This window comes from Hemitrygon akajei, chromosome 7 (assembly GCF_048418815.1).
Source record: "Hemitrygon akajei chromosome 7, sHemAka1.3, whole genome shotgun sequence".
NCBI lineage: Eukaryota > Metazoa > Chordata > Chondrichthyes > Myliobatiformes > Dasyatidae > Hemitrygon > Hemitrygon akajei.
This window is the reverse complement of record NC_133130.1, coordinates 77,258,291-77,284,474: the sequence shown is the minus strand read 5'-3', so window position 1 is coordinate 77,284,474 and position 26,184 is coordinate 77,258,291. Positions and strand designations below refer to the sequence as shown.

The 26,184-nt window shown below is 39.2% G+C and overlaps 1 protein-coding gene across 3 annotated transcripts in view; it reads right to left on the bottom strand.

Moving 5' to 3' along the window:
• Nucleotides 1–26,184, bottom strand: part of kif16ba (kinesin family member 16Ba) — a 163,964-nt gene that overhangs the window by 6,670 nt on the left and 131,110 nt on the right. For all 3 annotated transcript variants that reach the window (XM_073051259.1, XM_073051260.1, XM_073051262.1), the window contains one exon: nt 3,063–3,146. In XM_073051259.1, coding sequence (XP_072907360.1) covers nt 3,063–3,146 — 84 coding nt within the window. The remainder of the gene's footprint in view (nt 1–3,062; nt 3,147–26,184) is intronic.

The window sequence follows — 26,184 nt, the reverse complement described above, 5'->3', positions numbered from 1 at the left end:
TTTGAAGTGTTTTACAAAACTCTATTTTCCAAAGTTCCAGGGGGAAGCATAACCCAAACTGACACCTTCCTGAATTCTCTAGAGTTACCCACTTTAAGTGAAGAACAAAATAGAACGATGACTGCTGACATAACTGAAGTTGAACTAAAAACTGCATTTAGTAGGCTTAAATTAAGCAAGTCATCAGGATCAGGTGAATAAACGGCAGAGTGGTACAAAGAATTTAAAAATGAGTTAATTCCTGTCCTACTCCCCACACTGAACTGGGCTCTTTAAAAAAAGGCACAAATGCTACCCAGCTGGGAGTAAGTGATAATCTCAGCTATACCAAAAGAAGGCAAGGATAAAATGGAATGTGGATCATTTAGACCAATATCCGTTCTTAATGTACACTATAGATTATTTAGCTCCATCATGGCCAAACAATTAGAAGAGTTTCTACCCATACTGATACGTAATGATCAGACAGGTTTTATACGACACTATACGAAGGACACTTCACATTATGGATCATATACAAAAAAAATCGAAGCAATAGTGATGAGCATGGATGCTGAAAAAGCATTTGATTCGGTTAATTGGAATTTTCTTTACAGAGTTTTACATAGATTTGGTTTCCATGACAATTATTAAAACTATCCAGGCACTATATGACAACCCTACTGCTAGGATTAAAATCAATGGATATTTAATCAAATAGATTTATCCTAGAAAGAGGCATGAGACAGGGTTGTGCATGGTCACCGCAATTCTTTGCATTATATCTGGAACCATTAGCTCAATACATCAGACAAACTGAAGATATCAGGGGAATTACTGTTAAAGGGACAGAGCATCAATTGGCCTGTTACACAGATGACATTTTCATCTATCTAGGGCAACCAACATACTCTTTAAATAAATTGATGCAATCCTTTGAACAATATGGTCAATTATCAGGACACAAGCTCAACATAGATAAAACCCAATTATTTTCATATAACTATAGCCCACCAAGAGAAATTGAAAGTAGATATCTCTGGGCAAGGCCAACAGATATTTCAAATATTTGGGCATCATTATGCCAAAAGATTTGTCAAAATTATCAGAATGCAATTATCAGCCTATATATAAAACAATTAAGGAAGATATAACAAGATGGAACCTAATTCATTTTTTCAGTCTCAGTTCAAGGATTGAATCTATTAAAATGAATATACTGCCCAGACTATTATATCTCTTTCAGACCCTACCAATAGAGATTAATCAAAATCAATTCAATGAATGGAACAAAATGTCATCAAGATATATTTGGCAAGGTAAAAGGCCTAGAGTTCATCTCAAAACTTTGGAATTAGCCAAGGAAGAGGGGGGATGGGGCCTACCTTCTCTTAGAGATCATTATTTTGCAGCACAGTTGAGAGCTGTGATATGTTGGTGCAACGCATCACATGACACTCAATGGAAAAACATTGAGGAGGGGATACTTCCCATCCCCATATGGGCAATTTTGGCTGATAACAACCTACAAAGGTACATAAATACTATTGATAACCCATGGGTGAAATGGACTCTTAAAATATGGAAAGCTATTATAAAAGAATATAAACTAGAAGGAGATATTGCAATTCTTAGATGGTGTGCATATGACTCTGATTTTACACCAAATAAATTGGATGCTAGATTAAAGGACTGGACAGCTAAAGGAATAACAGTTCTTTGTAATATAATGAAGGAAGGAACACTGTTCAGTTTTGAAATGCTTAAAGAGCAACACTTATTAGAAAAACATGACTTTTATCGGTATTTACAGATGCAATATGTTAATAGGACGGTTAAAAATGTAACCAAGGCAAGTACATGTCTGATACAGCTATTTAGAAAAGCAAATAATTCAGACAATGGTAGTAGAATCATTTCAAGCGTGTATAAGGGTTTGTCAAATCTTAAAACACGTCCGACTTCATACATTAAAAAATGGGAGAAGGAAGGAGGGATAATTATATCTGAGGAAGAATGGACAATAATATGGAGGTATCAATGGAAGTGTACCAGTTCACAGAAATGGAGGGAGTTCAGATGGAAAAACTTTGAACAGATATTTTATTACACACTCTCAAAAATCCCATTATGTTAGTAACCTCCCTGTTTGCTGGAGAAATTGTGGAAATCAAAATGCAAACCATTATCATATTTTCTGGGAATACCCCATTATCAAAGACTATTGGAGTGGGATATAATGCCCTACAAGACATCTTTAAATGTGAAATAACCTTAGAAAGTAAGACCATATATTTTGGATATATACCTCAAGAATGGTTGAAAAGATATAAATATTTAATGAATATACTGTTGATGGCTGGTAAAAAGACTCTTACCAGGAAATGGCTATCGTGGGAGAGCCCAACTTTAAATACATGGATGGAAATTACAATGGACATTTACAAAATGGAGAAGATAACAGCAACTGTTAATCACAAGTTGGAACAATTTGATTCATACTGGGGAAATTGGTTTAACTACATAACACCTCATAAAACTGACTTTATCCTCACAAATCAGTGAATGTTGTAAAAAAAAAAATCACTCCCTACTCTGTACATAGTTTTCTTCTTTCACTTGTTCTTTCTTTCCTCTCTTTTCTGTAAGTGTATACCTCAGATAAATACTATGTGGAGATTTGTGAAATATATGACTATATGATATATATGTACAATATCTGAAATACATCTTATGGAAATGTTTGTTTGATGAACTTCAATAAAAAATAAATTACAAAAAAAGTAACTCCTTAGGATAGAGTAAACTCACATACCGTGTGCTTTCATAGTGTAAAATCCTCTGAAGCCGGGGTTCCGAACTTGGGCTCCACGGACCACTTACTTAATGGTATTGGTCCATAGCATTAAAAAATGTTGGGAACCCCTTCTCTGAAGAATTACTGCTGGAATGTACTCATAAAAGTGCTATGTAAATAGATTTGCTAATAATTTTCATAAGGGAATTGAATATATACAGCAGAGAGATTCAGTGGAGGCAAAGGAATTGTCGTGTTTCGAGTCAAAATTTTGCATCAGACTTACCTCTAAATGGGATTGTCTCTCAGCAATTACTCTTTCATCCCGGTTACCAAATATCTTTTTAGGTGGAAACTGTAGGCTGCCGATCTGGAAACGGAGTAATGATACCATTAGTCTCATTTATCATTACAAGAATGGTGGGCGCATGCATATTATCACAGGATAAACTTATTAAGGAGTTTGAGTATTTTGAAAATAGACCTATTAAACTGCATTGGATTAAAACACCTCCCTTTATTGTTCCTATATGAGGGCAAACACCCAGTGCTGTGTATATCTAAATCAGGAGGGAGTACAGGGATACTGAAATCTCTGAGCATTTTTGAAGCAAATATATTGTCATCCAAACCCTATTCTTAAAGAAAATAATTAGATTCCATTGTCTGTTATTCCAACTCTAATTTTTTTAAAGCAGGGCCCAGTTATACACCTTGGAGAAAAGTTTAAAAAACCAAAAACATTGCATCTCACTTTGAATTTTTTAAAATACCGGTAGCTTTAATTAACCAGTGGAACAGTAATAACTTGATTTGAGAAATGAGTGCAAAATACCTGTGGCGCTTGCAGCCTCCAAAACATCCAAAGACATTGAACTAGAACCACATGAATAATCCTATGAGTTTTTACACAAAACTTTAAAATTTCACCCTACAATTCAAATGATCCCATTCCTATTTGCAGCAAACAGCTGCAAAACTAATTTTCACTGAGACTCAATCTGGGTGACTCTTGGCTGTGAAGGATAAACAACATGCAAGTAGACCCTTCATTTGAGATTCAAACCAACTTCTGATCTCTCTTTAAAATTTACAAATTCAGAAGGGGTAAGGCCAAACTCCCACTGCATTTCAGGAGGTGCTGAATCAGCTCCTGTCTATAGCTACGTACATTAGAGTAGAGGAGCAATTCAGTGATTTTTGATTGCATACACTGCTCCTCCCTGATAGTTATCTTTTCTGCTGTAAATGTCTAGCAGCGTAGTGATTAGCTATTACAGCACGGGGTGTTGTGTTTCAAGTTCAATTCCAGAAACATTCTTTAAGGAATCTTTGTACATTCTCCCTGTGGAATGCATAGGTTTTCCCGAGGTGCTCTGGTTTTCTCCCACAAAGACATACTGGGTAGGTTATTTGGTCATTGTAAATTGTCCTGTGATTAGATTAGACTTCATTGGAATCGTGCTAGTGTGATGTTGCTCAGAAGGACTTACATTGTACTGTCTCGTTAGATAAATAAATGTTACCTTGTGGGGTTTATCGTGTAGAGTTTAGAAATCTGGCTAATTCTTCTAAATTTGGAATTGTGCAGAACAAAACATATCTAATGTGAAGAAATACTACAATAGAAAATTTTGTAAATCTAACTAGAAAGGGAGAGATAAAATTCATTTCTTTTTAATACATCATACCCTTCCAAAGTGCAAGAAAAAAAAATGTTGTCAGTAATACAGTAATAGCTGAAGACTTACAAAAACTACGAGGGTAATCAGCCTAGTCACTAATCCATCACTGCAGTAAAATAATATGAGTGCTTGACTTTTGGCTCCTGATAATTGATACATTGAATTAACAGGTTAACCTAACTAAAATAAGGGCATTTATAATGGTATGATGGTGGGAGTTTTGGACCAGAAAAATAAGCAAAAAAAGACAGGACAGTGGATGAACAGTGATAGATATTCAAAGGGCAGGTCCAAAACAGTTAGATGGAGCTTATCCTAATTAGAAAGAAGAGGAGAGACAGCCTGTGGGTTAAAAAGTAGGTCGAGGATAATGTTAAATTGAACAGTAGGGACCCAGCAGCAAAAAAGACCTTGTAAGAAAGGAGAAAATTGATTTTGAAAGCAAATTTATGTGTAGTATTAAAACAATCGGTAGGGGTTTCTATAGATATAGAACATAGACAGCATTGCAGCATAGGCCATCCAGTCTATCACGCCTGCACCGACCATGACTGTTCTGCATTCCTTGCCTGTTCTGTGTACATCTTATCACCTTCTCTGGCAGTATCTTCCAGACACTTACCATTCTGTATCTAAACAAAAATAATTGTCTCAAATCTCAAACTCCACCTCCATCTTCATCTTAAAGCTATGTTCTTTATTTGGTATCTCCCTTCTGGGGAAAAAGACCAACTATCTATCCTGTATTGTCCCCTCATAATTTGACGTCAGGTCAGGTTTTCCTTCAGTGTCTGAAGCCTCAGAAGAAATTTTTTTTGTAACTAACACTTGGCAAGTGGAGCTTAATGCAGGGAAGTGCAAGTTAATAATAATGCACCTAGGTAAGAGAAACTGCAAAGTAGTTGTTATTTAAATGGAGTGAGAATGTAAATGAGTGGAGTTCAGAGAGATCAGGAGACCTGGTAGGCCTACTCCAATTTTCTTGTGATAGATTGTGGCATGTACCTCATGTCAGTCAGTATCAGAAATATTTACTACATCTGGCTGCTACAGCACATCAACAGTTGTAGTAGTATGTTGCGAGCAGTTCAAATGAAAGGTAGGAAAACATGATAAGGCACACCCTGAAGCTATAATGACTGGACAATTACAGTTAAATGTCACTTCCCAGCCTCAGACACAAATACAGCTACGAGTCCTCCTAATTTTCACTCGCCTTAGTATTTTTTTGGAAAAAAATTAAACAAGCTGCTCATGACCATATTACATCAAAACTAAAAGTTTCTCATTTTCCTAATAACATAATTTGAGAAATGCTTCCTGACAGACTATTTATTCATTGTCACAGAGTGTACACAAAATGATATTTTAACTTGACTGATGCCACATGGGACTTGAATTTCCAATTTGTTACAAATAATAATATTAACCACAAGATATCTTTTTTTTTGAAGAGTTGTGCACATCACCTTCGACACCTCATCTTTTGAGGCTTGTTAAGATAGTCAATCAAACTATCAAGTGTAATTAATTTGAAGTTACTAAGTAGATTGTATATTTCAGACTACAGCTCACAAGAGCTCTCATGAAATTTTCCTACTTTAAAAGATATTATTTGAACTGTGGCATGTCATATTCTACGTATATTGAAAGCTTTGATTCACCAGGTCAAGTATAAATAAAAGGATACTCTGAAATGCAGCCTCCAAATGTCAGGGCTTTGAGTTACAAACATCAGGTTTACTGGTTGGAGATAAATTTTGAGGGAAGAGGCATCTGCCAAGATCACAGGGTAAGAAAGTTTCTCTCCTTAAAGCAATTATCTTAAAATTATACTTAAGTAGTTGAATATTTTGAATACATGAACTGAGGAACACTTAATTACCTTGCAGTTTCAAGCTTGCTCCACCATTTAATATGATTTCCTCACTTGCAGACCCCAGTCAGTTCATACTGGCAATAACATCTCCATAATCTCTGTCGGCACAAGTGCCTCAAAAAGTTGTGTGTCCCCTGCTCTACTCACTTTATACATATGACTGAGGCTCAGCACAGCTCCAATGCCATATTGACTAGTCCCATCACATCCTGGCATGGAAGATCAATGCCCTCAAACAGAATTATGGCCCCGTCTATCACAAGTAAAGCCCTCCCCACATTTGAACATATCTACACAGAGCGCTGTCACAGGAAAGCAGCAACATTCAGCAAGGACTCCCACCCCACCTCCCCCACCATGCTCTCTTCATCAGGAAGGTGGTACAAGAACATCAGGACCCACACTACCAGATTCAGGAACAGTTATTAACCCCACCCTCCCCCGCAACCATCAGGCTCTTGAACAACTTGCATCATCACGGGACTCTTCATCTCACATTTTCAATATTTATTGCCCCTAGCTGTACTTCCACTCCCTGAGTATAGGCAGAGACTGAGGACTGCAGCACTAACAATGAGGACCAAGAAGGTATGGACAAGGGAAGTACAGGAGCGCCTACAGGGCTGCTTTGAATCGGTGGAGTGGACTGTATTCAGGGATTCATCTTTGAATCTGAATGAATATGCTGCAGTTGTTACCGACTTCATTAAAATCTGTATGGATGAGTGTGTGCCTACAAAGACTTATTGTACATTCTCAAACCAACAGCCACGGATGAACTGGGAAGGTACGTCATCTGCTGAAGGCTAGATCTGTGGCATTCAAGTCTGGCAACCCAGGCCTGTACCAAAAACCAGGTATGATTTGTGGAGGGCTGTTTCAAAGGCCAAGAGACAATTTTGAATGAGGTTGCAAGTGATATCAGATGCACGGCAACTCTGGCTGGGTCTGCAAGGCATTACTTCCTACAAAGTGAAACCCAATGGTATGACTGGCAGCAATGCTTCACTACCAGATGAACTCTGTGCTCGCTTTGAAAGGGAGAACACAACTACAGCTGTGAAGATCCCTCCTGCATCGGATGACCCTGTGATCTCCGTCTGAGGCCGATGTTAGACTGCCTTTAAAGAGAGTGAACCCTTGCAAGGTAGTAGGTCCCAATGGTAAGGCTCTGAAAACCTGGGCCAACCAACCAGTGGTTGCATTCAAGGACATTTTCAACCTCTTACTGCTACGAGCAGAAGTTTCCACTTGCTTCAAAAAGGCAACAATTATACCAGTGCCTAAGAAATATAATGTGAGCTGCCTAAATGACAATCGCCCAGTAGCATTCACATCGACAGTGATGAAATGCTTTGAGAGGTTGGTTATGACCAGACTGAACTCCTGCCTCAGCAAGGACCTGGACCCATTACACTTTGCCTCTTGCCACAATAGGTCAATGGCAGACACAATCTCAATAGCTCTCCACAAGGCTTTAGACCCCCTTAGCAACACAAACACCTATGTCAGGATGCTGTTCATCGACTACAGCTCAGCATTTAATATCATCATTCCCACAATCCTGAATGAGAAGTTGCAGAACCTGGGCCTCTGTACCTCCCTCTGCAATTGGATCCTCGACTTCCTAACTAGAAGACCACATTCTGTGTGGATTGGTGATAACATATCCTCCTTGCTGATGATCAACACAGGCGCACCTCAGAGGTGTGTGCTTAGCCCACTGCTCTTCTCTCTCTATAACTGTGTGGTTAGACATAGCTCAAATACCATCTTTAAATTTGCAAATGATACAACCATTGTTGGTAGAACCTCAGATGGAGATGAGCGGGCGTACAGGAGTGAGATGTACCAACTGGTGGAATGGTTCCACAGCAACAACCTGGCACTCAACGTCAGTAAGACGAAAGAGTCGACTGTGGACTTCAGGAAGGGTAAGAAGAAGGAACACATACCAATCATCATAGAGGGATCAGAAGTGGAAAGAGTGAGCAACTTCAAGTTCTTGAGTGTCAAGATCTCTAAGGATCTAACATATTGATGTAGCTATAACGAAGGCAAGACAGTGGCTATACTTTGTTTGGAGTTTGAAGAAATTTGGCATGTCAACAAATACACTCAAAAACTTCTATAGTTGTACCGTGGAGAGCATTCTGACAGGCTGCATCACTCTCTGGTATGGAGGGACTACTGCACAGGACCAAAAGAAGCTGCAGAAGGTTGTAAATCTAGTCAGCTCCATCTTGGGCACTAGCCTACAACGTATCCGGGACACCTTTAGTGTCTCTGAAAGGTAGCATCCATCATTAAGGACCTCCAGCACCCAGGGCTGGAGGTCACACTTTTCTCACTGTTACCATCAGGTAGGAGGTACAGAAGCCTGAAGGCACACACTCAGCGATTCAGGAACAGCTTCTTCCCCTCCGCCATCAGGGAGGAGGTACAGAAGCCTGAAGGCACACACTCAGCGATTCAGGAACAGCTTCTTCCCCTCTGCCATCTGATTCCTAAATGGCCATTGAAGCTTTGGACATTACCTCACTTTAAAAAAAATATATACAGTATTTCTGTTCATGCACTTTTTAAAAATCTATTCAATATATGTAATTGATTTACCTGTTTATTATTATTTGTTCATTTTTTTCTCTCTCTGCTAGATTATGTATTGTATTGAACTGCTGCTGCTAAGCTGACAAATCTCACATCACATACCGGTGATAATAAACCCGATTCTGATTATTTATTTATTTACATACTTATGTATTTGCACATTGTGTTGTCTTTTGCTCCTCGCATTGTTAAAATCATAGCATACTATTTCTTTACTAAATTTCAGAATTCCACTATATTAATAGGGGAATCTTATGAATATCAATTTAATTGCCTTCAAGGTGAATTCAATAAATGTCCATCTGATATTTAGTAATTCATACAAAACTCTCAAAACTGTGCATACAAGTGATGTATGCAAATTATAATTGTATTTCCTGCCTTCATGAGCAGAGCCAAAGAAAAGCAAAGAGTTTCAATGCAATTAATATTAGATTATTGCTAAAGGTAAAACTCTGCACAAAAATGTTTGATATTTTCAAATGGAAAATTAGACCTGAAGGTGTATATTGCTCAATTACAAGATCGCCAAAAGACTGAAGGAGCAAAATATAAACATAATACATAAACTGAACCATGAGCAAACACTCTGAGTAGAAATATTCTCATTTTCAACTTATAAATTATTCCTTTAGCTCAAACAGCACTATTATTTTTACCAGTACAAAAACAATCAAATACTAAGGCTACTCAGCAAGTTAGGAAGCATTTGCATTGAGAAAAGTAGAGTTAATATTTCAGTTTAATGATCCTTCACTCTCAGATATAATGTATTTGGAATGTTAGCATTAGGGTTTCCCTCTGCACAGATATTGCCTAATCTATAGAATAACCCCAGCATCTCATGTTCCTTCAGATTTTAGCACCTGTAATAATTTACTTTTTACTTTGTCTCTCCTCTCTCAACCTCCCAACTCTAAGATTAACCTTAGATTGGCAAAGGATGTAATTACATGAATTAACAAGTTCTAAATTATTCTCCCATTTACTTCCCTCCCAACTATTAGGACATAATTTCATCTGAATTATATTGCATTTTAGCCAAAGAATTATGCTATAATTTTTCCTCTTGAAGATTATAGAGCTACCTCTCCCTGCATTCCACAGTATTTTTCTTAATGAAAGCTTAAGGGCATGGGTTTATATAATTTTCACATGAAATATTTACATTCTCCTCTAATGAATCCTTTTGAACTGCCAAAATTAAACTATAAGTTCATTAAAATCCAGAAGACTGCAAAGCTAAAAATCTGAAGTAAAAAACTAACAGAAAGTCAAGGCAATACCATTGAAAGAGAACTAGAGCTAGTTTTCAGTTCCAAAACCCTTCATTAGAACAGGTTTAAAAAGTCTTATCATCAGAAGAGATATGATGGTGCAGGAGAAACTGTTAGAATGGAATGGAGTCCATAAAAGAAGCAGGGTGAAAGATGGTGCAGTCAAGAAAACTGTGATTGCCTATATACTTGGTTGTTTATCAATTCCTTCAAAAATATTGTACATAGAGGGGTCAGGAAAAAGGTAGGTGTCAGTATTGGACATGTGAAAATGAGAGCGAGCAACAAACTGGCACCAAAGGTTATGAATTTTTTGAGGGACACAAGACTGCACATGCCCTTATCTGGAGTAACAATCTTCAGGAGGAGCTCAGTAGATCAAGTAGACAGGAACAGTCGACATCTTGAATCAAAACCCTGCATCAGGACTGAGAGTGGATTGGGGAGATGGCTGACATAAAATTAAATTTTTGAGTCCAGTACAAATGTAGGAATCAGCAAAAGTTTAACAAAGTGCCTGTTGAAGGAAGTACGTAATGATTGGATGAATGAAAAATACACAATTTTACCAACTTGGACCGAAAAATTTAAATCATAATCTGGGCATTTACATCTGGTGGCCAGTAGTAACTGGTTTATTGAAACTACAGTTAAATCATTCACTTGGGCTTACAGGACCATAAAACCTGCAAAGTAATACAAGACGCATCTCAGCTTACTTACAGAAACGACAGTACTCATTTCCTTTGCTTATGCAATGAAAATATTAGTTCTTGGATACAGCAAGTAATCAGGCAAGGATAGCACCAGCATCTCCAAAGGAACCATGAATGGATAATAACTGTTACAAATATTAATCTCATTTTCTTCTCTTGGATGTGTCATTTAAAATAAGCAAAGAATGAACTGCTGGAGGAAGTTAGCAGATTGAATAGCATCAATTCCTTATCACCACCACCAACTCCTAACAGACATTGTTCAACCTGCTGAGTTCCTCCAGAGGGTGAAAATCCAAGTAGATGACCCAAATCCCAGCATCTGCAGCCTCTGTGTTTCCATTTAAATATATACAATCAAGTTAGACTTTGAGATACTTGAGGCTGACCGGCAATAGTTGTTGCTTCTGCTCAAATGTTTTACAATTCCTTTGTACGATTTAAGCATGAGAGAAAACGTCTGGCAAGTTCCTCAGCTGAAAAACCAACTCAACTGGGAAGATTAAAACAACTTATATAAAGCTGACAGCAACATTTCACTTCATCCACCCCCTACAAAAATAGGCTGTATAACAAGGACCAAATGCTAATTTGGGGGGAAAATGGAGAAAGGGTCATTTAGACAGTCTTTTGCCTTTTTGTGCTTGAAATATGGGGAATGGTTTCACTTATAGTACCTCCCTAATAATTACCCTGAGAAAGCGATGGCAGTTTGCCACTTTGAACTACACCAGTCTCTATGACAATCATGGTTGCATAATACATGCAGAGAATATTTAAAATGTTGAAATGTGTTGATCTAGTGGGCAAACACTCACGTGAATATGACAGTCAATTGTAAGCCAGATCTGACTAAATAACAAAAACTAAGCTTCTGCAAAAAATTAGGTTAGACATTGAATTCCAGGATTTGAAATAGAGACAATGGAGTTTGAGCAATACAAGTCTAGAAAGGGCAGTCATCACTTAGAACTTGGAAGTGATGGCGTTCTACCACATCACTGCTACTGATAACAGTGCAGGGAGTGCGGGGGGGGGGGATTACAAACTGGAGTTTTATTTGACTGCATCTTACAGATCATATTCACCGCCACAATGATGATCAAGTCTACTGAAAGAGTACTAAAAGAACAGTTACTGTGCCCGGAATACTGTGGATATTAGCACATTGTTCTACCTCTATTTGCACAAAATTGGATTTCAACAATTGGGAAACCAGATGACTACAGACCATCAGATTATTATTTCCCTGTACTGTGCTGATATCATTTATTCAGTTAAGCATATGTCAGCAGTAATAGCCAGGCGATTGAAAACTGATAAGAGTTGCTTCATAAATAAGCGGTGAGCAAAACTCAGTACTGTGGTATTGTTAACAAGCAGGTTCACTTTTTATACAGCAAAGGTAGTCAAAAGAGTAGCTGAAGATACCTTGGTTAAAAAAAAGATACCTTGATGCCCTCCTACATTCCTGGTATTCAACAACCACCAAAAATCTTTTTGTGTCAGCTATGATTGTAGTGACAGGAGAATTTTCCCTCTGAACTATAAATAATTTTAATTTTTCTGAGTCAATTAAATATGTCCTGAACACCAAGGGGTAGCAACCTTGAGATCTTCTTACATGCAGCTCTCGCATACATGTCTGGATCAACATCGTAGTTTAGTTTAGTAGAATTTGAACAAAATCACTCAGGAGACAGTTATGCATCTCTATACAATGTTAGTGCACAAGGAATTGTAGAACCATAGAACATTACAGCACAGAAACAGGCCTTTTAGCCCTTCTTGGCTGTGCCGAACCATTTTTCTGTCTAGTCCCACTGACCTGCACCTGGGCCATATCCCTCCAAACCCCTCTCATCCATATACCTGTCCAAGTTTTTCTTAAATGTCAAAAGTGAGCCTGTATTCACCACTTCATCTGGCAGCTCATTCCACACTCCCACCACTCTCTGCGTGAAGAAGCCCCCCCTAATGTTCCCTTTAAACTTTCCCCCCTTCATTCTTAACCCATGACCTCTGGTTTTTTTCTCCCCTAGCAGGTGTAGGCAGGAAAGAGAAAATAAGGTACTTGAAGAGTATAATAAATGAAAGAGAACAGTTACAAAAGTAGGGAGGATTAAACGAAGGCATGAAGTACCTCGAGCAGACAAAATGAAAGAGAATCCCAAGGGTTTTACAGATAAATTAAGAGCAAACAGTTAGCTAGGGACAAAGCTGGTCTTCTGGAAGATCAGAGTGGTCACCTATGCATAGGGCCAAAGAGATGGGGTAGATCTTAAATGGATATTTTGCATCTGTATTTAATCAGGGGACAGAGAGAGTCTACAGCAGTGAAGCAAAGGAGCAACAAGGTCATGGACAGTATACAGATTAAAGGAGGAGAAATTGTTTGCTATCTTCAGGCAAATTAGGGTGGATAAATCTTCAGGTCCTGACAAGATGTTCCATTAGACCTTGTGGGAGGTTAATGCAGAAATTGTAGGGGCTCTAGCAAAAATACTCAAAATCTCCTTTGCCACAGGTAAGGTGCCGGAAGATTGGAGGATAGCTAATGTAACTGTTGTTTAAGAAAGGCTCTAAAAGTAAGTTGTATGGCTTGTGGTCAAGTGGTTAAGGCGTTGGACTAGTGATCTGAAGGTCGTGAGTTCAAGCCCCAGCTGAGGCAGTGTGTTGTGCTCCTCAAGCAAGGCACCTAACCACACATTGCTCTAGTCCACTCAGCTGAAAATGGGTACCGGCAAAATGCTGGGGGTTAACCTCACGATAAGAGGCCCTATGGTCCTATGCCATCCTATGGTGGTGGAAGGGAGTTGCTTCACCCCATGGAAACCGGCATAAGCACCTGCCTGATGAGCCTATAAGGCTCGGGACAGTCTAACTTTTAATGGGACAGGAAATATAAGTATTTGGATATACAGTAACTGATTAGGGATAGTCAACATAGCTTTTGTGTATGGTAGGTCATGTCTAACCAGTCTTACAGAGTTTTATTTAAAAGAGGTTACCAGGAAAGCTGATAAAGGTAAGGCAGCAGATAGCGTCTACATGATCTTTAGCAAGGCCCTTGACAGGGTCTCATATGGGAGGTTGTTCAAGAAAATTCACTCATTTGGCATTCAAGATGAGGTAGTAGTTTGGATTAAATATTGGCTTCATGGCAGAAACCAGAGAATAGTAGTAGAGGCTTGCCTCTCTGACTGGAGGCCTGTGACTAGTGGTGCACTGCAGGGATTGATGTTGGGTCCATTGTTGTTTGTCATCTATATGAACAATCAGGATGATAATTCCTTGAAAGTGGCATCACAGATACAGTAGAAAGGGTCATAAAAATGCTTTTGGCAGATTGGCCTTCATAAATCAAAGTACTGAGTACAGGTTGGGATGTTAAGTTGAAGTTGTAAAAGATGTTGGCAAGTCCAAATTTGGAATATTGTGTGCAGTTTTGATCACCTCCCTCTGGAAAGATGTCATAAGATTGAAAGAATGCACAGAAAATTCACAAGAATGTTGCCAGGACTTGAGGACCTGAATTATGGGAAAGGTTGATTAAGTTAGGGCTTTAAGATTGAGGGGAGATTTGATAGAGGTATACAAAATTATGAGTGTTATACTGCAAACAGGCTTTTTCCACTGAGGTTTGGTGAGACTAGAACTAAAGGTCAATGATTAAGTATGATTAAGTGTGAAAGGTGAAACATTTAAGGAGAACATGAGGGGGGATCTCTTCACTCAGAGGGTGGTGAGAGTATAGAATGAGCTGCCAGCAAAAGTGGTGGATACAGGTTTGATTCCAACATTTAAGAGAAACTTGGAGAGGTAAATGGATGGGAGTGGTATGGAGGGTAATGGTCCTAGTGGAGGTCAATGGGAATAGGCAGATTAATAGTTCAGCATGGACTATATGAGCCCAAGGACCTGTTTTTCTGTTGTAGAGTTCATTAACTATTATTTCTTAAATAACTTAAAATAAAAACAAAGTACTGCAAATACTCAGCAGCTCAGGATGTACCCACAGGACAAGAAACATAACTGAAAAAAAAATCAGGTTAAAAAACCTTTCATCTGAACCTGAAGGAAACAAAAGAGGCTTGTAGAGTTGTGGTGAATGTGTGAGATGGAGGAAATGTCCCTAATTTCCAGTATTTGCAGTCTACCTTGATTTTTTAAAAATAGCTTTATGGATAAGTTTCATACTTTTTATTAACTGAACAGCAGGTTCCAGTGTGCTATTGGCACTGTGTTTTGCACCTTGGTTCCAGAGGAATGGTGTTTCATTTGGCTGTGTTCCTGTGTATGGCTGAATGACAATTAAACTTGAATTTAATGATCTCAAACCATCAGGAAGCTAACTATTGTTTACCACACAGAGCTCAGGTGAATTGATCTTTATTACTGTTACTGCTGCTATTTTGCCAGAATCTAAATACTTTGCTGCCTTAACTACGTTATTTGAAGGAGAATTGTAAAGCAGAAACATCGATAACTCTGTGTCACACCTGCCTGACCCAAGAATATCAAGGCAAGTCCAAATCATGATTAACCATATAACAATTACAGCACGGAAACAGGCCATCTTGGCCCTTCTAGTCCATGCCGAACGCTTACTCTCACCTAGTCCCACCGACCTGCACTCAGCCCATAACCCTCCATTCCATTCCTGTACATATACCTATCCAATTTTACTTTAAATGACAATATCGAACCTGCCTCTACCACTTCTACTGGAAGCTCATTCCACACAGCTAAAACTCTCTGAGTAAAGAAGTTCCCCTTCGTGTTACCCCTAAACTTTTGCCCCCTAACTCTCAACTCATGTCCTCTTGTTTGAATCTCCCCTACTCTCAATGGAAAAAGCCTATCCATGTCAACTCTATCTATCCCCCTCATAATTTTAAATACCTCTATCAAGTCCCCCCTCAACCTTCTACGCTCCAAAGAATAAAGACCTAACTTGTTCAACCTTTCTCTGTAACTTAGGTGCTGAAACCCAGGTAACGTTCTAGTAAATTTCCTCTGTACTCTCTCTATTTTGTTGACATCTTTCCTATAATTTGGTGACCAGAACTGTACACAATACTCCAAATTTGGCCTCACCAAGCCTTGTACAATTTTAACAATATGTCCCAACTCCTATACTCAATGCTCTGATTTATAAAGGCCAACATACCAAAAGCTTTCTTCACCACCCTATCCACATGAGATTCCTCCTTCAGGGAATGATGCACCATTATTCCTAGATCAGTCTGTTCGACTGCATTCTTCAATGCCCTACCATTTACCATGTATGTCCTATTTGGATTATTCCTACCAAACTGTAGCACCTCACACTTACCAGCATTAAACTCCATCTGCCATCTTTCAGCCCACTCTTCTAACTGGCCTAAATCTCTCTGCAAGCTTTGAAAACCTACTTTATTATCCACAATGCCACCTATCTTCGTATCATCTGCATACTTACTAATCCAATTTACCACCCCATCATCCAGATCGTTAATGTATATGACAAACAACATTGAACCCAATATAGATCCATGAGGTACACCACTAGTCACCGGCCTCCAACCTGACAAACAGTTATCCACCACTACTCTCTGGCATCTCCCATCCAGCCACTGTTGAATCCATTTTACTACAATATTAATACCTAACAATTGAACCTTCCTAACTAACCTTCCGTGCGGAACCTTGTCAAAGGCCTTACTGAAGTCCACATAGACAACATCCACTGCTTTACCCTCGCCAACTTTTCTCGTAACCTCTTCAAAAAATTCAATAAGATTTGTCAAACATGACCTTCCACGCACAAATCCATGTTGACTGTTCCTAATCAGACCCTGTTTATCCAGATAATTATATATACCATCTCTAAGAATACTTTCCATTAATTTACCCACCACTGATGTCAAACTTACAGACCTATAATTGCTAGGTTTACTCTTAGAACCCTTTTTAAACAATGGAACAATATGAGCAATACACCAATCCTCTGGCACCATCCCCATTTCTAATGACATTTGAAATGTTTCTGTCAGAGCCCCTGCTATTTCTACACTAACTTCCCTCAAGGTCCTAGGGAATATCCTGTCAGGACCCAGAGATTTATCCACTTTTATATTCCTTAAAAGTGCCAGTACTTCCTCCTCTTTAATCATCACAGTTTCCATAACTTCCCTACTTGTTTCCCTTAACTTACACAATTCAATATCCTTCTTAGTGAATACTGAAGAAAAGAAATTGTTCAAAATCTCCCTTAGAATGATTCAAAATGATTCTAAGTTTAAGTATCCCAAGAGAAGGCATACTAAGAATTACACTAATAGAAACCCTCAACTTGAATCAAGAGCAGATTGTGTCCTTAGAATTGAATATAGAAAGCTATAATGCACAGAACACACTATACTGCTACTGCTTTGATGCTTCAATATAATGATACATGAATTAGTTGTAACTTTAAACAATGACATTGAATTCTAATGCAAAACCTTTGCACACCATCCCATTTATGACTCTATAATTCATAGTAATTATCCAGAGCACCTTGGTGATAGCAGGCAATTTAGGGAAGCAATATCAAAATTGCTTTGGGATGTGCATCTGCTTCTAATTACTAACTTAGATATTTGGAGAAAAGGCAAAACGACATTAATGAGGAATTCAAAAAAGCCTTTGATATGAGCACAATATAACAATATTATTAAGCATTCCCTGTGTGATAAGGCTCCTCCAACAGGCAAGCTAGGTTATTTAATATTTATTTATTAAACTGTTTTATTTTATGAATTCTAATGAGACAGTAGAAGAGCTATTCATGGCCTCAATTACTATGGGTAAGTATCTGCAAAACTACTTCTACTTGATATCCAATCCAAGTGCATGAGGGCGAAAAAAGATCGGACCAGTTATGTAAAATGACTGGACAAAGTTTGCTATTAGTTAGCAAAATAACAGTAGCTACTTAGCAAAATACCAGAGAGGATTGTTGACCATGACAACATAGATCAGCAGGGAGTCAGGACAAAACCATACAAGGAAGATGAATAAATTATTTGTTTTTAAAAATCAGGAAACAACACAATGTCATGTTACTGCTACTTAAATAGCTCACATAAGATGAATATTTTTCAACACTAAAACTACTGTTCCACAGTCAACGCATTGCTACGAAACAGTAAAACTAGCAAAGACCATAGCTGAATAGAACTAATGGAACTTCCAAAAGTAAAATCATTTGGCGTATTTATTAGCAGGCTGACACATTACTAATTATTTGCTGTAGTGGCTCAGCACAATAACATTGTTTTTGCTGCAGGAGACTTGACCTTTGGTATAACAAACCTCTACATTTTCTGGCTCCCAATATATAGCCTGTAAAATAATCAAATTAGCAGGACAATATGTTCCTAACTAGTCTGTGAAGCATTTCTGCAATTTATACAGGGCAGCTATATTTGAGCAACAAGAACTATTCTCAAATATTTGAGGCAATTCTGGTTCTTGCGCAGTTTAGTAATGAAAGATGTTTTTGGAAAAGGAATGTCCGTGAAATCTACTGCATGATCTGTTACTTAGAATTCACCAAAACACATGCAACTACATTTTAAGTTCCCAGGCCCAGATGATAATTCACCAATGTGAGCACTTTAGACTATAATATGCTTGTAATCTGGCATTAATGCTATAGTTAGCACTTTTGTATACAAAAGCAACAATTTAAGTCATTAACAAGAGAAAGTCTGCAGATGCTAGAAATCCAAGCAACACACACACAAAATGCTGGAGGAACTTAGCAGGTCAAGCAGCATTTATGGAAAAGAGTACAGTTGACGTTATGGGTCGAGACCCTTCATTAAATGTTTTAAAACAAAGAGCAAAATCCTTCCAATTTAACTTTAATAGTTCTGGAAACCAGGAGTAAACAGGTAATAATTTCTGTAATTATCTGTAATGATTTGACCTCAGTAGTATTTGGGAAAATAATTTATACTTCTTTGCTTGATACATCTGCAACTTAGAGAAAGGAACATAGAACAATACAGTGCAGTACAGGCCCTTTTGCCCACTGTGTTGTGCTGACCCTTTAATCTGCTCCAAGATCAATCTAACCTTCTCTCATACATAGCCTTCCATTTTTCTTTCATCCATGTACTTCTAAGTCTCTTCAATGTCTCTAATGTACCCTGCCTCTACTACAACCTCTAGCATTTGTTTACCTATCACTCTCGATGTACAAAAATATCTCTGATATCCTCCTCATACTTCCTCTAAACACTGTAAAGTCATGCCCCCTTGTGTTAGCCACCTGCAAGATGGCACTAACGCTCAATGTGACTAACAGTGACGTCCTGCAGACAGTTTGTGAAAGAGCTACTTCTTTTAAATGTATTTCTACTATTAATCGTTGTGCAATTGGAGCCTGTAATTTATATGTGTTTTTGGGCTGACTGAGCAACCTGGCACTTTTGCTATCTCCCTGAGAATTCAGCTTGGTTGAGAATGGGGTACATAGCCTAATGGTGGAGTGCGAACCAATGAACAGCTCCAATTCTCAACCAAATCACCAATTAAAGCATCGAGTAAGATTGACAGCGGAAGGCAAATGAGTGTTCAGTGCTGCCTGCCTGCGTTTAACCAGTCTTTCTCTCCTTCTGACTCGCTGCTGCTGGAGGAAGGTGCACGAGTTTTGGGCAAGGTTTGATCGATACAGACTGTGGATTAGACTCGTTTTTAAGAGCACTCTGCAGCTCATGTTATGTTGTGTTTATTTTTTATTGCTATTTTGTACGGTTTTGATCAGGGCAGACTGGCTCTGCAGCCTGCATGAGCCAGTGCTAAATTGAACTGAACTGAACTACACTAACATTCCTAGACTGCTTTTTCAAAGACTCTGAAGTACGATGTTTAATCTTCTGTGTGTTATTCACTCATTTTTCCCCCGTTTGCTTGCTTTGTTCATTTTTTGTGTGTTGGGTGTTTGATGCTTTCTTTGAACAGGTTTCTTTGTTTCATGGCTGTAGGAAGACAAATCTCAGGGTTGTATCCTGTATACATACTTCGATAACAAAAGTACTTTGAATCTTTTGAATCATTGAGTAAATGTCTTTAATTGTCCATTTTATCCATACCTCTTTTCATCTTGTACGTCTCTATCAAATCACGTCTCTGAAGAGAAAAGCCCTAGCTCACTTAACCTAGCCTCCTAAGTAATGCTTTCTAAACTAGGCAGCATCCTGGTAAATCTCCTCTTCGTCCTCTCTAAAGCTTTCACATCCTTCCAATAATGAGTTCACCAAAACTGAACACAATACTCCACGTGTGGTCTAACCAGTGTTTTATAGAGCTGCAACATTATCTTGCAGCTCTTGAACTCAATCTTCCAACTAATAAAGACTAACACACCACATATCTTCTAACCATCCAATCACCTTGTGCTGTAAATTTTGAGGAATCTCTGGGCCTGAACCCCAAGATCCCTCTGTTCCTCCACATTGTTAAGTATCCTGCCATTAACCCTGCATTCTGCTTTCAGGTTTGACCTTCCAAAGTGAATCATTTCACACTCTTCAGGTGGAATTCTGAGAAGTGGCAGAACTCCACCTGCCATTTTTCAGCCCAGCTGTGCATCCTATCAATGTCCTGTTGTAATTTACAATGTTTTACACTATTGAGAACACCATTAACCCTCCTCATCTAAGGCATTTACAAACATCACAAAGAGCGGGGGTCCCAAAACAAGTTCCTGCAGGACACCACTAATCAAAGACCTCCGGGCAGAATACTTTTCATCTGCACCACCTTCTATGGGAAAGTCAACTCTGAATCCACTCAGCCAAGTTTCCCTGGCTCCCATGCCTCCTGACTTCTGAATGAGCCCACCATAGGGAACCTTGTCAAATGCCTTAATTATTAATCAGAACATGCTTCCTCAAATGCTCGCAAATCCTGTCTCAAAGAATCCTCCCTAATAGTTTGCCCAACAACGGAGCGAGACTCACTTGTCTATAATTTCAAGGTTTATTGCTATTACCATTCTTGATTAAAGGAATAACAAATGTTCTATTACTATGGCCAGTGAGGACACAAAGATCATTGCTAAAGGTGCAGCAATCTCTTCCCTTGCTTCCTATCATAAACTGGGGTACATCTCATTCAGCCCTGGGGACTTACCTATCCTACTATTTTTTCAAAAGATCCAGCACATTCTTTTTCTTAACATCAACATCCTTAATCATTAAGAACCTCACCTACCTGCTCTGACTCCACACACGTTTCCTCTTTTATTCTTGGTCAGTCCTACCTTGCCTGTAGTCATCCTCCTGTTCTTCACATACATGTAGAACACCTTGGGGTTATCCTTAATTCTGTCAAGGTTTCTCATGTCCCCTTTTAGCTCTCCTAAGTCCATGTTTTAGCTCCTTCCTGGCTACCTTGTAACTCTCTAGATCCCTGTCTGATCCTTGCTTCCTAAACCATAAGTATGCTTCTTTACTCCTCTTGACTAGATGTTCCACATCTCTTGTCAACTATGGTTCCATTACTCTACCATCCTTTCTCTACCTCAGTGGGACAAACCTATCCAAAAAACTTACATAAGTACTCCCTAAACAATCTCCACATTTCCAATGTGCATTTCCCCCGATTGTGCAAATCTATTCCCAATTTACGCTCTCAAGTTTCTGTCTGATAGCATCATAATTCCCCAATTACTTTCCCATATTGTCTGCTCCTATCCTTGTCCAAGGCTACAGTAAAGAATAAGGAGTTCTGGTCGCTATCTCCAAAATACTCTCCCATCAAAATATCTTGTTGCCTGATAAGGTTCAATGCCCAGTACCAGATCCAGTATGGCATCTCCTCTTAAAGGGCTTGTCTAAATACTGTGTCAGGAATCCGTCCTGGACACACACAACAAATTTCCACCCCATTTAAACCCATTGCTCCAAGGATGTGCCAATCAATGTTAGGGAAGTTGACAACAACCCTGTAAGTTAGTATTGCTTCATTCCAACATTTTTCTCCCACTCAAGTGATGGCTCCCTTCCTGTTTCTGAGTTGCATTCCACACTGGTTCAGTAGGAGATCCCTCCAGGATGTTCACCATTTCTGCATCTGTAACTATTCCTGATTTGCAATGCCATGCTCCCACCTCTTTTACCTCCCACCCTGTCTCTTTTAAACATCTAAACCTCAGAACAGGCAGCAATTATGACAACCAAGTCTCTGGAATGGTCAAAACACAATATTTCAATGTACTGACCCATGTTCTTAGCTCATTGCCCTTGTTCCTGATGATCCTCATTTTGTGCTGTGTCATATGACACTGCCTGACAGGCTCTCTCTACAGGTTGCATCTACCTTTACCCAACTGCCCCATCCTCTGGTTCCTATAGCCCTGCCAGACTAGGTTAAACCCTTCCTAACAGCTCTAGCAAACATGCTCACAACGATATTGACCCTTCTTGAGTTCAGGTCATACCTTGCCCAAAAGAGATTTGAATGATCCACAAGTCTGAAACCCTGCTCCGTACACCAATTCTTGAGCCATGCATTAATATGCCAAATTATCCTATTCTTACCCTCACTGGTACATGGCAGGGGCAGAAATCCAGAGATACCCACCTTTCAAGTTCTACTTTTCAACTTCAGACCTAACTCCCTATATTCTCCCACAAACAAGAGAAAATCTGCAGATGCTGAAAATCCAAGCAAAACACACAACACACTGTTGGAACTCAGTAGGCCAGGCAGCATCCACGGAAAAGAGGATTGTCGATGTTTCAGACCGAAACCCTTCAGCAGGACTCTCTATATTCTCTGTATTCCCAATATATTCCCTATTTTCTCCCTTCAGGAACTCATCCTTTTTCCTCCCTATGTTGTTGATACCAATATGTACCTTGAGTTCTAAGGGTTCACTGTGGGCCCTAATCTGAATCATCCCTGACCCTGGCATCTGGGATATAACATACCATCCGCAAATCTCTGCCACATCCACAAAATCTTCTGTCTCTTCCCCTGACTACTGAATCCCGTATCACCACCACTCTTCTCTTCTACCCCCTTCCCTTTTGAGCCATTGAGCCAGAATCAGTGCCAGAAACCTGGTCACTGCAGCTTTTTTCGGGTAGGTTGCTTACCCCTCCCAACAGTATCCAAAGTGGCACACTTGTTATTGAGGGGAATGCCGATGGGGATACTCTGTACTATCTTTAATTACTTAAATTTTTTTTTAGATTTCTAACCTTTGTTGCATTTTCTTTTGACACATAAAATTGTTCTATACAGTACCTTTAAGATTTTATGATAGTAGTCATATTCCATTTTTGGTGTGGCTGAACACGAGTCTGGCTTTCTGAAATGCTTAAGATCAACATTTTCTAATGGACTTCCAGAGTGGTTACACTGATAATGCTGCTATATTTGGGATGGTTGTTAATGATATTTTGGCATTACTGAGAGATTCGGTTAATAGCTACTGCTAATACAACAGTAAGTCGGGATGATCAGGAGGAATGATAAATAATTTCCAGATCTGTACACTGCAACATTTGTTAATCCTGGATTGATTGGTGGCAATCCCAGAAATAATTCCACAGCTCTGGATCCAATCAACTGAAGAAGGCATGCCTGCTAGTTGTATATTATTAAAAATCAGAAATGCAGCATTTGGATTATAGAGGGTTATTAAGATGGAGGATATTTGAGAGAAAGGTTGAATGGAGACAAAGAAGGCACTTGCATACACGGAAGAGAATTATAAGAATTAGAAAGTACATAGAAATAAGTTGCTTTGTATGCTTCAAATATGTTCATATCAACGACATGAGCTCTAATCTTGGATCCAGTTCCATTTGTCAGCCCTCTTAGAATTGTACACAATATCCAGATGCTGTGTTGTGGCCTCTGTTTCCTAATACCACAAGGCCAGTATTTTTTTTGGTGGTAGGATGCTGATGAGTAGGAATTGTATTGAGACATATAAACCTATTTTCATGTGGATACATCTGTTAGCATTTTAAGCACTTATGTTCCAATTATACTGTATAATACAGCCTCTAGAGTAGAATAGGAGGATTTGTACTACTGCTTTGCACGTAACGGCTTGTTTACATTTATATACCAACAATTACTAAGTAAAATGCCCCAACACACCACCCATGATCAATTATAAAACACATATATGCTAATAAAGTGCAGACAGATGCAAGTCATTAGTCTCAGTAAGGTTTCTGGCTATTTGCAATCTATTGTGAGCAAATAGAAGCTTCAACCATATCATTTGCTCTTTTCTCTGTTCCATTGGGCAGAAGATACAAAAGTCTAAAGCAAGTATCAAGAGTCTTAAGGACAACTTCTACCTCACTGTAATAAGACTATTAAATGGTCCCCCAGTACATTAATATGGACTTTTGGCCTCAATTTACCTTGTAGTGATCTTGCACCTTATTGTTTACCTGCATTTCATTTTCTCTGTAGCTGTTACACTATATTCTGTATTGTTATTGTTTTACTTCATTCTACCCAAATGCAGTGTGTAACATATGAACACTATGCAAGACAAACTTCTTACAAATATCAATCCATGTGCAAATACATTTCTATTTGAAATGGATGTAGTTCTTTGGTTGCAAGAGTAGGCTGAAGTGGTAACAATCCTATTTAAATAAAATCTTAACATTTAAAAATGCAGTATTTCCATTTTCCCTTGAAATTTTGATATTTGATTTCTTACATTTAAAGGAAGTCCAGGAAGATGGATTATTAACACATGCAAATTTGCTTTTAAAGTAGTCTGTCATGAATGAAAAATGCCTATTGCCTATCAGTCAGATGGGTGCAACACAAAATATATACAACTCCAGGTACAATGTAGAGTGGCTGCTGACTACAATGCCTAGCAAGTGTCTGGCTGGTGATTAAAGGATCTTGATGAGATAAGAACAATTGTACAGCCTAATCTCCATTAATGAAGTCACTGATGGCTGAATTATTGATGTAACTGACAGCAAGCACCAACATCACAACACAACACAGCACAACACGATTACTGAGGGCCTGTGCGACTGACCTGGGAGAACCACTACAGCGCATCTTCAACATGAGCCTGGGGCAGAGAAGAGTACCCAGACAGTGGAAAACATCCTGTATTGTCCCGGTACCGAAGAAACCACAACCAAAGGAGTTGAATGACTTCAGACCTGTTGCCTTGACGTCGCACGTGATGAAGACCATGGAGCGGCTGATAATACAGAATCTGAGGCCACAAACCAGGCACGCCCAGGATCCTCTTCAGTTTGCGTATAAGGAGAAGGTGGGAGTGGAGGATGCTATCACGTATTTGCTGCACAAATCACTCTCTCACCTAGATGGGGCCAGTTGTGCTGTGAGGATTACATTCCTTGACTTCTCTAGTGCCTTTAACACCATCCAGCCCAAGATCTTAAGGCACAAACTAACGGAGATGGGAGTAGACTCTCACATGGTGGATTGGATAGTGGACTACTTGACAGATAGACCTCAGTATGTGCGGTTGGGAGACTGCAGGTCTGACACGGTGGTCAGCAGCACAGGAGCGCCGCAGGGAACCGTACTCTCTCCGGTCCTGTTCACCCTGTACACATCAGACTTCCAATATAACTCAGAGTCCTGCCATGTGCAGAAGTTCGCTGATGACACGGCCATAGTGGGGTGTGTCAGGAATGGACAGGAGGAGGAGTATAGGAAACTGATACAGGACTTTGTGATATGGTGCAACTCAAACTACCTGCGTCTCAATATCACCAAGACCAAGGAGATGGTGGTGGACTTTAGGAGATCTAGGCCTCATATGGAGCCAGTGATCATTAATGGAGAATGTGTGGAGCAGGTTAAGACCTACAAGTATCTGGGAGTACAGTTAGACGAGAAGCTAGACTGGACTGCCAACACAGATGCCTTGTGCAGGAAGGCACAGAGTCGACTGTACTTCCTTAGAAGGTTGGCGTCATTCAATGTCTGTAGTGAGATGCTGAAGATGTTCTATAGGTCAGTTGTGGAGAGCGCCCTCTTCTTTGTGGTGGCGTGCTGGGGAGGAAGCATTAAGAAGAGGGACGCCTCACATCTTAATAAGCTGGTAAGGAAGGCGGGCTCTGTCGTGGGCAAAGTACTGGAGAGTTTAACATCGGTAGCTGAGCGAAGGGCGCTTAGTAGGCTACGGTCAATTATGGAAAACTCTGAACATCCTCTACATAGCACCATC